This window comes from Pelmatolapia mariae, linkage group LG14 (genome assembly GCF_036321145.2).
Source record: "Pelmatolapia mariae isolate MD_Pm_ZW linkage group LG14, Pm_UMD_F_2, whole genome shotgun sequence".
NCBI lineage: Eukaryota > Metazoa > Chordata > Actinopteri > Cichliformes > Cichlidae > Pelmatolapia > Pelmatolapia mariae.
The window spans coordinates 18,477,765-18,493,311 of record NC_086239.1 but is presented as its reverse complement, the minus strand read 5'-3'; the positions used below and the strand labels follow the sequence as shown (position 1 = coordinate 18,493,311).

At 41.0% G+C, this 15,547-nt stretch overlaps 3 protein-coding genes across 5 annotated transcripts in view; 1 reads left to right on the top strand and 2 right to left on the bottom strand.

The window, feature by feature from the left end:
- Positions 1-6,670, bottom strand: part of fam168a (family with sequence similarity 168 member A) — a 38,219-nt gene extending 31,549 nt beyond the window's left edge. For both annotated transcript variants that reach the window (XM_063493168.1, XM_063493169.1), the window contains exon 1: positions 6,467-6,670. The gene's annotated coding sequence lies outside the window, so the exon portion shown is untranslated. The remainder of the gene's footprint in view (positions 1-6,466) is intronic.
- Positions 6,671-7,826: 1,156 nt separating this feature from the next.
- On the top strand, positions 7,827-14,131 carry kbtbd3 (kelch repeat and BTB (POZ) domain containing 3). Of its 2 annotated transcripts, none has more exons than XM_063493193.1 (10): positions 7,827-7,986; positions 8,330-8,621; positions 8,727-8,892; positions 9,783-9,965; positions 10,439-10,612; positions 10,716-11,006; positions 11,168-11,410; positions 11,508-11,798; positions 11,924-12,073; positions 13,071-14,131. In XM_063493193.1, exons 2-10 carry the CDS (start codon positions 8,341-8,343, stop codon positions 13,191-13,193), a joined length of 1,902 nt encoding a protein of 633 aa, XP_063349263.1. In that variant the 5' UTR covers positions 7,827-7,986; positions 8,330-8,340; the 3' UTR covers positions 13,194-14,131. The 2 variants fall into 2 exon arrangements, with proteins under 2 accessions (XP_063349263.1, XP_063349264.1); XM_063493194.1 differs by lacking the exon at positions 7,827-7,986 and adding an exon at positions 7,997-8,084.
- Positions 14,132-14,635: 504 nt separating this feature from the next.
- On the bottom strand, positions 14,636-14,731 carry LOC134640535 (sarcolipin). The gene has a single exon (XM_063492411.1). It carries the CDS (start codon positions 14,729-14,731, stop codon positions 14,636-14,638), a length of 96 nt encoding a protein of 31 aa, XP_063348481.1.
- Between the last annotated feature and the right edge of the window lie 816 nt (positions 14,732-15,547).

Sequence of the window (15,547 nt, the reverse complement as noted above, 5' to 3'; positions counted from 1 at the left end):
CAGAGCTAACAGCTATACCTCTATACCTTTATCTCGTCCACCTAACCGTTTCTCTCTCTCTCACACACACACACACACACACACACACTTAGAAATAAAAGTCTAAGTTCAGCTGACATCCAACCGCTTAATTTCACTAATTGAAGTTGGCCAAATCAGTCCGTGTTTTATGTCAATGTGCAAAAACATTTCTTAATGCTGGAATTCTGAAATAACCTCCCTTTGTTCATGTTCCTGTTTCTCTTTGACTCACCACGTATTTTATTTTCGTTTTCTTATTTTGTGTAAGCGTGTGTATATTTAGGCCACACACACTTACATAGGGTGGATAATGACACCATAATGGTTGGCTCCTCTGCCATGAGTCATAATAGGATAGGAATAGGATAACTGGACTATGAAGCAAATTTCCCAACCCTAACATATAGATATCAATACACTTGCAATAAGCTCATAAAGAGTAGTAAATTTATTGGTATAGCTCTATACGTTACTAAAGACCAATGTTTCATGCAGCACTTTTCCACTAGTACCTGACTCTACTGTACCTTTCAGTCCTTTTCCATTATAGTCGAGTACCACCTAATGTGTTTGGGGTCGTAATAGCAGCATGCTTGGAAGTCCTGTGATGTCATTTGAACACCGAAAAAAGGACGACATTGAGGTGACGGTAAACCTGTTGCTCAGTGTGTGGCTTTTTTCTAGACTCAGCCACCACTGTGGTTTTTTGTGTAGCCATTTCCCTCACTGCTGGAACTCAATTCAATGGCGGTTGTGATTTTTGTGAAGGCAGTGGCATGCAGTCTTTCAGTGTCACATTTTGGATCACCTCAGATTGCTTGGAAACCCAGCCAATTGGGTACTAAAAAAGTACCAAAGAGTAGGTAATAGTGGAAAATGATTATTAGTAGCATTGCTCATTGTCCTGGTTAACAAGCTACTAATCGGAAGACTGGTGGTTTGAGATCCTTGAGTCTGCATTCAACAGTATCCTTGGGCAATATACTGAACCCCAATTGGCTCTTCGATGCATCCGCTGGAGTGTGAATGTGTGTGAATGTTAAACAGAAAGCACTTAGGTAGAAAAAGCATAGAAAAAGGGCTTGTATGAATTAGTGTGAATGAGACGTGTTTTATAAAGCATTTTGAGTGCTCTAGTGGAGTAGAAAAGCACTCTGTAAGAACCAGTCCATTTACCATCTACCATCAACATGTATTTTCTGTTTGTTTTAGAGACAGTTGTCCTGGTGGTGGTCTAAAACTAGTGCACATAGCTGAAGTAATCAATATTTATTACATTTATGTGGTCCGACATCATTTAGGGGAAGCACTTGAATGGCCAGTGCAGCAATAACTTTGGATTTGATCTTATTAAGTGTCCCAGAAAAGCCCTGACACTGTGACAGTGAGCCACTGTGCACAGAACGATGACTGTAAAACAAAATCCACTTTAAAAATCAATCAACCATAATGAATTTTATGCTTTACATTTTTTCTATCTGTCTTTACCTATTTAAGAAGTGGCCCAAGTGCAGTCTAGCTCTTGTTTACAGGAGTACATACCCACAGAGTTTGTGGGGTCAATCAAAAACACTGTGTGTCCCAATCCAATATAATTATACGAGAAACCGATGTGCAGCAGGAGCACATGTATCCTGACAGAGTGTCAAGATCCAGATACACTCAACTTAAAGCCAGAGAAATGTCCTCACTTCACCTCATACAATATTTTTTCCTTTCTGACTGCTCATAACACCCACTCTGTTACAGTTCTGCAGTGTGATGCAGTGCAACAATGGCTACTGAGACCACGAAAAACTCTCAGCAGTCACTACAAGACATCTACTGTATTTCAGTAATAAAGATCAAATGTTGTCCCTATAGATTCAGCTAAAACTAATAAGGCTTATAACAATAGCTCTGCACTATAAAGTCTCGCGACACAAAGGGGTGGATAAAACAATTAAAAAAAATATTGCAAACTACCCAAATTCTCATTTATTTGAATCAACTCCTCTTTAAAATAGATTCAACAAAAACTCAACATGATCACATCCACAATGTTAAGATTTTTTGTACAACTGTTGTATGGCTGTGCTTAAGTTTCAGTCAGATGTTCCTAATAAAATGGCTACTCTTTGTATAGGTTAAATTCAAAAGCTGCTACAGTAGAATAGCATAAAAAGAATTTGTAATGACTGTAGGTATCACTAATGAATAGCCAGCCTGCAGCACAGATGCATGTGAATGTCCATTTGTACATGTGTACACACAATACGACTGACAGCTGACTGCATTACAACTTTGCCTCCAGGGATCTGTGTTCAACCTTTTATCCTGATGCTTTATTCCCTCTGACATCTCTCACCTGCTGCCGTTTGTATGCATGCATGCATACACTTACATCAAAATTTAATTGTCATAGAGAGACGACGATCTGACTGAACCATTGTGGTAGACTGATGCTACACAGTGTGAATCTGTGTAGTAGTACAGGGAAAATAAGAGCACTTTGTTTTCTTATCCTCCTATCATCACACTAGTTCATTTATGAAAACATCAAACCATGAACTTCTGTTAGACCTCTATACATTTTCTAAAATAAAAACAATGTTTGTTTGTTTTTTTAATAGTGGACATCTAAAAACCTTATTTTCAGTTAATAACTGAATAAGAGCTGAAGAATGAGTCATTCAAGTGGTGCTGAGAGGCCTTGTAGCAAGATCAGTGGACCAAGTAACTACTGGGAAAGTACGCCTACATCTCTTACAGACATTTATAGAGTTGATTACTGAATACTATTTAAGTGAATTAGCTGCAATGCACAAATGTATCATGAGATGGTGTGTCTGTTTTAGTAAAACTAAAACAGTCAGTGCCTTTCAGTATGTTGCAACTACCTCAAAAACAAAAGGAGAATGTGTTGTTGTAAAATGCCTTTTTTTTTCTCCACCACCTCTCACTTATAGGGAAAAAGCCACTGCAATGTCACGGATCTAACACTGCAAGCTTCTCTCAGCTGTTCCCTTACTGGTAAGAGGTCATCACAGAGGATGGATCCACATATTTGATTTAGCACAGGCTTTCAGGCCAGACGTCCTTCCTGACACAACCCTTCCAGGGATCTGTCTCTCCTTTCACTCCCGAAGCGGGGGATAACCACTACACTTTAGTAATCCTACTACAGAACTGTGGATGTAGCATTTCATTACACATCTAAAATATATTATTTATTGAACCGATTAAGATGAAAGCAGATATAGCACTACAACAATCACCAGCATGCCTTCATAAAGGGGGATGGAGAATGACAACAACATATCTGCCCTTTAATCCACAATATATTGATGTAGAACAAAACTGTAATATACACGCAGGCAGCAAGGTGAGAAATGTTTCCCAATTTATTACTATGAAGCATGATGGTACAGGTGCGCTAAATGTCATCTCAAACCAACACGTAGAAAAATACAATTTCTTTTGCATTCCCTTAGCAAGAAATTAAATAAAGCATTACTTCTTCTTCTTTTGGCTGCTCCCTTTACGGGTCGCCACAGCAGATCATCTGCCTCCATTTCACCCTCTCTTTAGTATCCTCTTCTGTCACACCAACCGTCTGTATATCCTTCTTCACTACATCCACAAATCTTCTCTGTGGTCTAATTAAGGCATTACTTAATAAAACAAACAATTATTTTCAGTGCTTAATCACCATTTCATGTGGATTTCATGAAGGTATGACCTACGAATGGTTTACAAGTCTATTTTAAGTGCAGCTTAATCGCTTTGACTGATAGTTAATCAGGAATAAAATAGTGGCCGATTTGTCTGACAATGCTGTAATAACCAATGTTACTTTTCAGGGAAAAGTTCAAAAGCTCCCTTTTTCCTCAGTGTGTGTTGCTGCCATCTTTGGTTAATATTATTGTCAGTGAAACATCTTTTGATTTTAGACTGTTTGGCAAAACACTGGGACACATTTATTATATTTTTCTAATGTTGATTTTATCCAAATGAACAACTGAAGAAATAAATAACCCCTCTTGATTGATTCCTATACAACAGAAATATTCAGAGTCCCCAAAATGCAGTTGAATGAACCTTTATGTACAGCAACCTTATTATTACTATTAACCATTGATTTCTTCTAAGATGGTCCAACCATTGAAATGTTTACATCTGCTAACCTCTAAAAGAACAGTAGCATTACTGGATGTTGAAGTTGAGGGACCGTGAGCTGGACGAGGCACAGGAAATGAAGGTGACTCTGGAAGCTGCCGTCTGTCGGTGCTTCATTCGCCGATCTGTGATGAGCAAATCACTAAGTGGTTCAAACCACACGGGAATGAAGTGCTGGAAAGCTCTGTTACAGAACCGCCTTCTGTCGTAACATTAAGTGACTCCCGCTTTCAACAGTCTGACGGTTTTATGGCTGCATTGTACAGCCTGCCATTCATATACATGAGCCTGCGCCCCACACATGCCAAAAGCCACACGACATCCACCGTCTTCCTCCAGCGAGGTAGACAGATGAATCAACTTTAGCATATAGCAACAACACTAGTTCTCATCCAGTAGGAAAAAACCAAACCAAACCACAAACGTAGTATTTTCTGACTAGAGCTCCTAAAGAGAACCACTGACCTTTAAGTTAATATACTTTCATCTGGTGGATGCAGTTCTAGTGGATGCCTTTTGATTTATCTAGAGTCACAAAAATAAAGTCAGCCTTTAACAAAGACTTCCTTGTTTGTATATTAATAAGATTTAGGCTCTTCAGTCCCCCCATCACAAAGGGAAGTATTTCTAGATGTCATAATTACAAACAGGACGAAAGTATAACCTATTAGAATCACTGAATGTCTATCATCACCACGGAGAAGTGTGCATCTTCCAGTCTCGATCGTAGACTATTATTTTAAATGTACATAGTTTGCTTACACAGTAATGCTCTGGTGAAGCCAACAACAGTAGCATCTCACAAATCCCTTTAGACAGATAAGGCTTCTTGAATTAAATGGGATTAGTAGTCAGTGACTAAAGCAAGTAATCCCCCACCCCCCGCCTACAAAAAAAGGAAAAAGAGATGATGGAAAAAAGGATTCATTTCACTGATAAGACTAGTCAAAAACAGGAGGGTAAATAAATAAATAATCACCTGTAACATTTGGAATAATCCTATCTGATATGCACCATTTAAACACACATCTTGTAGTATAAACATTACAAACAAAGCAGGTTTTATCAAGTTTTTTAACTTCTGCCACTGCTCGTTGCATTAGGCATGAATAAATGATCCAGCTTGCATATGTTACCCTGAGCACTGCACTTGGAACTGGCATGTTCACTGATTTCCTATACTGTATACAACGAAATGCAATTAGATTTAAATAAAATTGAGATGAATAAATAATGACAACGAGCATTAGTTGCAGTGGATATCTGTGCACAGCAGCTAAGTCCTGGAGTAAGTGACATTCAGATAAAGTATACCTTTGTTATGAACCCTGGCAGGAGTCGATGGGCACTGACATAGTTAGCCACTTTAATCCAGTGTGCAAACATTTGCACATGCAGAGTAAACCTTTTCTACCCATTTTGACCTTTCCCACTTCTCTCATTCGTCTCCTTCCCCTAAATTCAGCGCCAAACTCTTAACAAATTTAACTCCAGAAACAGTCATTTTCTCCATAGTGGCTACTGTAGCCTGGAGGCGTTTGTATTTACCCTCACATCAGTGGTTAATATGTAGTTATATCAGTCAGAGTGTGGCATGCACTGGCAGTGCACTGCATACCAGAGATAGCAAACAAAGCCAAAACAGCGATGGTTGGACAAAAATGGTCACACTCAAACAAGCTTAAGACACCATTTTGAAAATCCACCGATTTCTAGATAACCACTCCGAGATGCCATCTTGCCAATTATCACTAGATTAGCCAGCGTTAGCATGGCGAGCCATCCATTCCGAAACACTCCGTGCAGGAATCTGCACGGGTCACATATTACTAACGTTAGCTTAGCTTGCGTGCTAGCCTGAAAAGCCAGCCGCTAACCCGCCGTAGCATCCCTGCATCCCTCGGCACACGCTGCCCCCTTTAAAAAAACGCTAATTAGCAAGTTAGCCGGGGCAAAATTAGCAGATGACAATGAAAACCACTCGCAGCAGGTCAGACCCGCAACGCACTGGGAAAACAGCTGCTAACACTACTACCTGGCGGACGACAAATAAAGTGAAAAAACAAAACAACAAAAAAAACCTGACACATGCTTCAAGTAGTATCACTTTAACTCCGCTGTTTAAGCTAGCCGCTTTAGCTTAGCCCGCTAGTTCCCCACTGTAGCCACCACGGAGGACAATTAAAGGGATACGGAGGGAAAAAAAGACAGGAAAAAAACCCGAACAAGCATCAAGAAAACACATGGACATTTCTCCTCTTTGTGATAAAAAGCATAAAAGACTTACCAAAGCTACTCGGTCGATCACGGAAGGGAAAAAAGGAAAGATTCCCCGAATGTGTACGTGCTCTCTCCCGTGTGAGTGTGCTGCCTCGGGTCGGTGCGGACTGGCTCTGCTACAGCAGCGTTTTGTCGGGCCAGTGGCGCTGGGAAGACAGCTTTCACCCGGAGAGACGGCCACAGTGTGGGGGATGGGGATGCACTGCCGGGAGGGGAGAGAGGGAGGGATGCAGGGATGCAAGAGACAGAGGAGGGGGCCAGACCCACCAATAATATAAACTGGAGAGGCTCTGATAATAGCCCGATAATATGTACACCGATTCAGTGCAGTCTCGTAAAAACTGAAATCAGTAAATGGCGTATATGCTGCCCGTTTACACTGATTTCACTCCAGTTTCACAACAATGGGACGGTCTCTGACTTTTATAGGATGGTCTGTTGTATTAAGATGAAGGAGGATAAAGCATATAGAGTATAATGACTGCATTTTCCCCTTTTTTTGCTTTTCTGTATATTTACATTTTATCCATGATTGAGCCCACGTTTTATGTAGTAATAGCATAATAATAATAATAATCTTCAGAATAAGAAGAATTGAATTGTGTCTACAAAAGCTCTTATACTGTAATCATGTTTTTCAGGCGTTTTCAAGAGTGTGTTTTTATGTCACTGTGGTGGTGAGACGGTGTTTTGAGAAACCGTGCTACTTTGGCAAATCGTCCTACCCGTATTATAATTTGACGGCGACTTGTGACTAATACAAACCCTAACCCTAACCATAAGAAATATTCACAATGGGTTAAAAAATGATGTAAATTTGGGGGTTGTGTTACGCGCATGCGCAGCGTTTGCGAAAGAAACAACGGGTAGGATGGTTTGTGAAGTAGGATAGATTCCCAGAACAACACGATACTGCAGCGCCGCTTGAAGTTCACGTTCTAATTCAGATTCAATGGCTGTTGTCCTATGCATCGCCATAATCATTTCTCCGCAGCACGGCAGCGTCACCCAGTGGTAAGAAATATTACTGCATCAACATAGTGTAAATGAGAAGCAGACAGGAGTAAAGTTCTGCCCATAGGAATTTTCCCTGTGACTCAAAATTACTTGATATGTTTGAGATATGTTTTCATTTGCAACAGAGAAAGCACCCATGGTTAACTAAGCAAGCTAACCTGTATAACTGCTGAACCTTAACTGTTCTAAACTTGCAACTAAAGCAAATAGAAAGGCTGACCAGAACGCTCGCCAGAAATAACCAACCAATACGGGAGAACTACAGTTCCCAGCGGCCATTGCGCCTTTTTCTGCTATAAATAAAGAGTACAATGAAAATAAATGAGGGGGATATAAAGGAGACACGGGCATTATTCTTTTTAGGGAAAATCGCAAATTCAGCAAACAAGATGACAGGAAGAAGACGATTAAACGCAAAAATCCAAACAAAAAGCCGACTGAAACCTCGCGTGATTTCAGGCTTCCGGAAACTAGAATAGCATGAGAGCTCTCCGAGGTGCTGACACTGTCGTGAGTATTACTTGTCCTGCCTCAGACTAACTAGCTGCATATTTCACGCATTTTATACTCATATATTTTTGACTTTTAACGTCCAGACATCACCTCAGGTAATATCTGATGTGCTTATCTTGAATGCAGTAATCGTGTCAGACACTCAGTGTCAGACACAATGATACTACTGCATGTCTTAATGGTAGAGAAGGACTGGACTGTGTGTTACAGATCTGTTCATGTAAATTAGTTTGTTGCATTCTTGTATCTCTTATTCCCTCTGTGTGTGTGTCTCTCACAGACTCACTCCATTACTATAAATTGCATCATTTTTCTATTCTTTTTTTTTTTTTTTTTTCAGATTCTGGCGTAATGGATGAAAATCATGACTTGTCCTTGTGTTTGACCAACACCCACAACCCCTGCAGCAGCAACAGCCCACCCAGCAGTAAACCTGGCAGTGCTCCACAATGCAACGGGGTCGCAGAGCGTCGGACAATGCTGCGGGTATCTGAGTCCCATGGACTGCAGCTCCTGGGCGTGCTCAGATCGCTCAGGGAGAGAGGCTTGCTGTTTGACTTCACCATTAAGGTGCAGGAACGCAGCTTTCCCTGTCATCGCTGTGTTCTTGCAGCATGTAGTGATTTTTTCAGGTATCTATCTATCTATCTATCTATCTATCTATCTATCTATCTATCTATCTATCTATCTATCTATCTATCTATCTATCTATCTAAACACATGTGTCTTGTGTTTAGGGCCATGTTTGAGGTGGATATGCGAGAGCGTGATGATGGTTCAGTAACGCTGGGTAATCAGTGTCCAGCAGCGGTGGCTTCTTTCCTGGACTTTGCCTACTCTGGGGAGGCACTCATCACTGATGGCAACGTAGACATGTTGTTTCAGCTCGCCTCTTTTCTGCAGGTAGAAATGCAGCTGATTCATCTTCCTTCTTACCCTTAAACATGTTCATTTTGCCATGGCTTCCTGGGATACTGCAGTACATCAATAATGTTATTATTAATAGTTAGTGTACCAGACTGTCGTGGTGAAGAGAGAGCTGAGTAATCACTGAAAGAGTAAGATCATGAATACAAGCAGCCAAAATGAGCTTCCTCCGCATGGTGGCTGTGCTTAGCATTACAGATAGGGTAACGAGTTCAGACATCTGGAGGGATCTCTGAGTGGAGCCGCTGCTCCTGCATTTCAAAAGGAGTTGAGATGGTTTGAGCATGTGGTTAGGATGCCTCCTAACCAGGCTTTAGAGGTGCCCCACGGGGAAGAGACCTCAGGGTAGACCCAGAACCTGCTGGAGACATTATATTTGTCACTTGGCTTGGGAGCACTTTGGGATCCCACAGGAGAAAACTGAAAAGTTTGCCTCAGGAGAAGGATGTCTGGAATGCCTTATTATTTCTTTCCCCCATAAAGATGACACTTGACGACCTCCCCAGTACCCTTAAAAGACAAGTTTCGACACCTCGGTATTTATCAATAAAGATTTGGTTGGATGATCATTAGAATAGTTTCAGGTTTTTTCTGAGTATAGGCAGAGACCATTCTCACTGACCTCTGCTGCAAACCCTGATGCATTTTGTCCTTTAAGCAGGTCTGAAATATAACAGAAATTGCTCAGTTCAGAAAGAGCTTCAAGTCTTACTCCTATTAGGCTTTAAAGGGGTAAAGAGTTAAAGACCGAACACTTAAAATGAAAATCTATAGTTGTGACAGTCTGTCAGCTAGGCATTTATCTTCTTGTTGCCAAATGTCATTTTAACATGAAAATTTCCCTGCTCTTGCTCTTGTGACTTCAGGTGTCTGTCCTGTCCAAAGCATGCAGCGACTTCCTGATAGGAACCATGGATCTTTATAACTGTCTGTCTCTCTTGTCTCTGGCTGAGGGATATGGCTCAGCCTCTCTCCTGCAAAGTGCCAATGAGTTTGTGGTCCAGAACTTCTTTGAACTCTCCAAAACGCAGGACTTCCTGGATATGCAGGTGAAACCCAATCTTGCACCTAAATATTGCATCTATTCAGAGCAAGGCTAGAGGCTGATCAGAGTCTCTGTTGTAATTTATTCTCTATATCCAGTTGCTAAACACTTCATTATGTCTGACTTAAGAACTAGTTAAGGCTCAAAGCACCAATGATGTTGGATTTCTTGCATATTTGGTGGGATTTTTCATATTATTATTGAGATATTTTAGTTCATTGTTATAACAGCTCTGAAATCCATTAAACTCAAAAATAATATGCAACTCTTATTGTTTTATGATGTATCCAAAAAGCAAGTTTGTTATTATTAATAAGCCCAATAGTTAAGCTAATGGTTCCTCTGCAACATGTAAAAAACATTGTATACACAATATATTTCATTAAATCTGATCCTATATCAGTAACAAAACATCTTTTTGTTTCATGTTTTTAAGCTGACAAATACATCACATTAAAAAAATGTAACTCTTTTCAGGTTAATGTCTTGGAGTTGTGCCTCAGGTCAGATGCTCTTAATGTGCCCAGTGAGGAGGCAGTGGTGGTGTCTCTCCTTAGATGGATTCGCCATGATCTCCCAGGAAGACAGAAGCTGTTGCCGGGATTGCTGTCTCTGACCCGGGTGCACCATCTTCCTGCACCTTCACTAAAGGTACAACCAAACCTTTACCTGTACTGGGTTTAAAGACTTTATGCAGTTTGTGGATTTGTGATCGCATCACCTTTCCTGTGTTGACTCTTACATTCTCTCTTAGTCTCTGTGTGATTCTGACCCTCTCCTCTGCAACGATGAGTCCTGTCTCGCCCTTGCGTCAGAAGCCCAGAGCAGACAGACAAAGCACAATGGCCTGCTCACTGATGCCAGGCCTTCCACCACGCAGAGTTATATCTACATCCACAAGACAGAGGAAAACGGAGAGATCCGGCACACCTTCTGCTACTGTCTGGAAACAGACCAGTGGAAAGAGCTGGGCACAGGGCAAGAAGAGGGGACAACTACGATGCCAGATCCACCAGGATCTTACCTTACCAGCTATGCTGAGAAGGTAAGGTTTACAACATCAAATGAAATAATGTCAATTTGTGAATATTCTTTATAGTTATATAGTGCTGTTTACTAGAAAAAAAGCATAATCTTTTCTTACTCTTTGTTCTTGTTGACTAAAGATTTTGATCACCATCTTTTCTGCTGTCTGCTGGATTGAAGATGTTTGTCACAGGTGGTTGCCAGGGAAATTGCTGCCGGGCGATACGCCTCCACGTGGCTGAACCTTTCCACGATGCCACTGATGAGGTTTGGTGCTTCTGTCCCGTGACCTTAACCTGCACACCTGCACCTGCCATGCTTAAGCCCAGAACCATGCACACAGCTGTAACGTGCCTGGACCGAGTGTATGTCATTGGAGGACGAACCAAGGGATCCAGAGGGGGGGCTCCCAGTCTGCTGGAGGTAACAGTGTTGGTTGGGATATGCTTCCATTAGTAGGTCATGGAATCAGTCATGGCCAACAGTGTTGATCTAATTTATGTGCGGTGTTGGATTTTAGGTGGAGTATTATAACCCTTTGGCTCAGACCTGGCGCTCTGTCAGTCCACTTCCCACTGCTATCTTCTACCCTGAGGCCAGTGCTTGTGGCAGTGTAATCTATACACTGGGGTCAGAGGTGGAGATCACAGACTCCTTTAACCCCTCACTCGACTGCTTCTTCTGCTATGATGCCCTGCAGGACCAGTGGAGCCGCCTGGTGGCAGAGTTTGGCCAGTTCTTCCATGCTACACTGGTCAAGGCTGTGTCAATTAATAAAACACTGCACCTCTGTGACTTATCTACATACAAAGTGAGCAACGGTTTAGTTTATCAGTCATGCCATTGCAGCCAGATAGCCTTAAAAAGTTTCTGAAGCTTAATTCTGTGGTAAAATACATTGGGCTTGTGTAAAAGTGTCCCTTTTTTTCCTTTCAGGTCTACAGTTTTTGCCCAGAGACCTGCGTCTGGAAGGGTGAAGGATCATTTGAATGCGCTGGGTTCAATGCCGGAGCAGTGGGCATGAGGGACAGAATCTACATTCTGGGTGGAGACTATTCACCTGATGAAATCACTGATGAGGTTCAGGTAGGATAGAAAACTCACATTTTTATTGCTAGGAACTGAATAACCTTTACCTTTGAACCAGACCCAGACAGAAGTTTACAGACTCTTTATGGGCATGGATGTCATGGTGATTTTGGGCTTTTAGTGATTTCTTTGAACTCTTTTTTCCCCCAGAGCGGGATGATTGTAAATCATACGTTTTTAATTACTTTAAATTCAAACTTGAAGTTCGAATTTATTTGGGAATTTTTTGCAATCCACTCAGGGTCAAAGGCATGCATACAGGCTCAAATAAATACACACATCCTAATATAATACTAATATTTGGTTAAATGTACTTTTGCAAGCTGCAGACACTTTTGGTAGCCATCAACAAGCTTCTGGTACAATTCCAGGTATTTAAGCACTCTTCTCTGCAGAAATAGTAGAGTTTATTCAAATTGCTTGGATTCTTGGCATAGACCTGGTTTTTCAGCATCACCCACAAATTTTCAATAGAGTTGAAGTTGGGGATTTGGGAAGGTAATTCCGGAAGCTTAATGTTAGCCTGTTTTATCCATTCGAAAACTAGTTTTGATGTGTTTGGGATCATTGTCCTGTTGGAAAAAACAATTGTGTTTAAGTTTCAGCTCAGCTAGCTGTTAATTTTAGGTGATGTTGAATAATTTGAAGGTCTTCCTCCTCCTTCATTATTCCATTTCATTTTACTTTTTGCACTATACCAGTACCACTGGTAGTAAAACTGTATGTATACTTTTGACCCTGTAGGGATTAGAGAAAATACAAAAACAAATTTAAAGTTCTGCAACCAAATTTTCTTAAAAAAAAAAAGAAGTTAATAAACATGTATATAATGTACAATCATTCCAGTCTGGAAAAAGCACAATTCAGAGAAATCATTTAAACCACAAATTACCATGATATTCATGCCTATGATGAGTGAATTTCTGACCACACCTGCATTCTTAGTTTTTACTAATTTTGCTATCTACTGTATTCTTTCTTACTACCTACCCAGGTGTACTACAGTGGGAGGAGTCAATGGGAGGAAGTGGCACCCATGCCCAAAGCACTCACTGAGTTCCACTGCCAGCTCATCAGCTTCAACAGATATAGAGACCCGTGGTGTGATACAGCATAACTGATGGCAGACACATACATGCCCACCCATGCAGCAAACATGCAAGCGAAAGTTTGATGTCTGTGTGAATGAGCTTCCCTCGGCTTTCCAAACTGTGTGCATGACGGACAGCTAACACTTCAAGAGAGAATGCTATTCCCGTATTTAACCAGCAAATAGACACTCTTGAAACATAGATCTCTTTTGAGAGAGTATCTTAGCCAAAGATAGGCAACTAACACCACATTTCCTGTCACAGATCATCAGTATATGTGAAGACATTAACCAGATAGTCTATTTATTTTTTTATTTAGGGTCAAGTATGTGCGGAGCTCCTGTCATCATAGGAGCTTTGCTGTCAGTCTAATTATTGCCCCTCCCATGGAGGACCCCTTTAGAATTCTATTTTAGTACCCGAGTATTTTTTTTGACAGCATGTTACAGATAGAAAATCCACATAAATAATTAGCATGATCTGTAAACTTACCAGCCTTCTTGCAGCTACAGACTCTGTTCAGGAATTCAGACTTCTTTCATTTTTCTGAATTTGGGAATTTTGATTTATATTTTTTTGGCAGGAATACACAAATTATGCCACAGAGAGCCTCTAGGAGGCGAGCCTCTCTTGGTTTTACTTTAAAGGGGAAAATCAGTCTGCTAGTACAAAGGTCAACTTTTGAAAGCACATGTCAGTATGCACTTTAATCAGCTTGCCTTTATTCTGTTATTACATTGCCATGTGTCCATGCATGTTCTGGTTCTCCTCTCCGGGTGTACACAACAGTTTTTCATGTGCACTTTATCAGTCATAGAGAAATACTCTGTAGCTTCAAAAGGATAGTATAGATTAAAGTTTAACAAACCTGCAAAGAGCAAATGTGGGTGTGAATCATGACTGCATGCCAAGTTTGTGCTGAGAAACAGAAGCTAAACAAATGAAAGACTGTTTAATGTTAAGAAGTGATCATAAAGATAATGCTTCAACAGTCGTGTTGTCTTGTTTTATGAGTTTGTTGTGTTCATCCCTTTGACAAAAAAACTGAAAAATTGGACACAACAGCACTGTTAAATGTGTTGGGCACTTAGACATACAGACTATGGTATGCACTCCTGTTTATAGTGACATTGCATTTTTTTTAGAGTTTTCAAGTCATCCCATTTGGGTTTTCAACAATTTCATTCTTATTTATTAACCCTGACCACTCTGATTTCACATTCATGGCCTTATTCAAAAAAACAAAACAAAAAACACTAAAAATACAGATTCTGAACTATTTTATCATTCATAGTTTGTCCCGGCTATAGTAACCACTTATTGTTGACCTCACATGAATAAGCAGAGCTGTAGGTGTAAACACTGTATTATAAAATTTAGCCAGCAGCCTAATCTTCCAATAACCCGATGCACGTGTCTCTTCATCCCCTCCGCCTCACGTCCGTGTCCTCTCTCATTGCTTAATTTTTTAGTCCTGGTAAGTTTTCACCAGCAACCACATCAGCAGCACAGTGATTAAGACGATCATGAAGTTGAGGAACAGCTCCTGCACCGAGCGATCCATGGCAGCGTGCTGGATGGAGAGGATAGGTGAGACAGTCGAGGAGAGGTCGGTTGCTGTAAACTTTTAAGACAGAGGTAGGAAAAAGTTGTTAAAGTTTAGACAAAAATGCAATACACAATGGTGCACATGCTCTGTGCTGGTTTATGCAGTCCCTGTTACAACAGGTTGGAGGGATCAGTGACTTCTCTGCTGGGTTACTGTTTACAGTCACCAAAGGTCAGCAAAGAAAAGGACAACAACATCCCCTCATATTAACATGGGGCAAAAACACATACAAAGCATACACCCTAATACACTAATAAATCAGGTTAAACATGTTCTATACATTTAGAAGTTGGGCTGTTTTGATATGTGCCATTAATAGCTTAGATAAAACTGGCAAAACTGAGGCTTTGCTGAGGACAATAGCACAAAGCCAGACCCAGTCGCAGTCGCTGTTACCTTGATTGCTTGGCTGTGATCCCACTATGAACAGGACAAAGAGAAAGCAAATGTTATCGTCCACTCCTTGCCTTGCCCTCCAAGAGAAGTGTTTCTTCTTCTCGGAAATGTCTCGATTGCAGCAGTTCTCCCCGTAGCATCTGTTTCTTGCTGTTGTCCAGTTTTCTGCTGTTGCCAGGGGCAGGGCCTGCTCCTAAAGTAGCCAACCTCAGTGGACCGCCCATGGTTCACATACACACCGACTGATGTCACACACCAACTAAACAACCAATAGAGTGTGTTATTTTCCACAATCTCATCCACTGGAGTTTTCCTACCCATAACCATACAGAGTCTGTCTCTCTCGCTCTCATACACACACACACAACAGAGGAG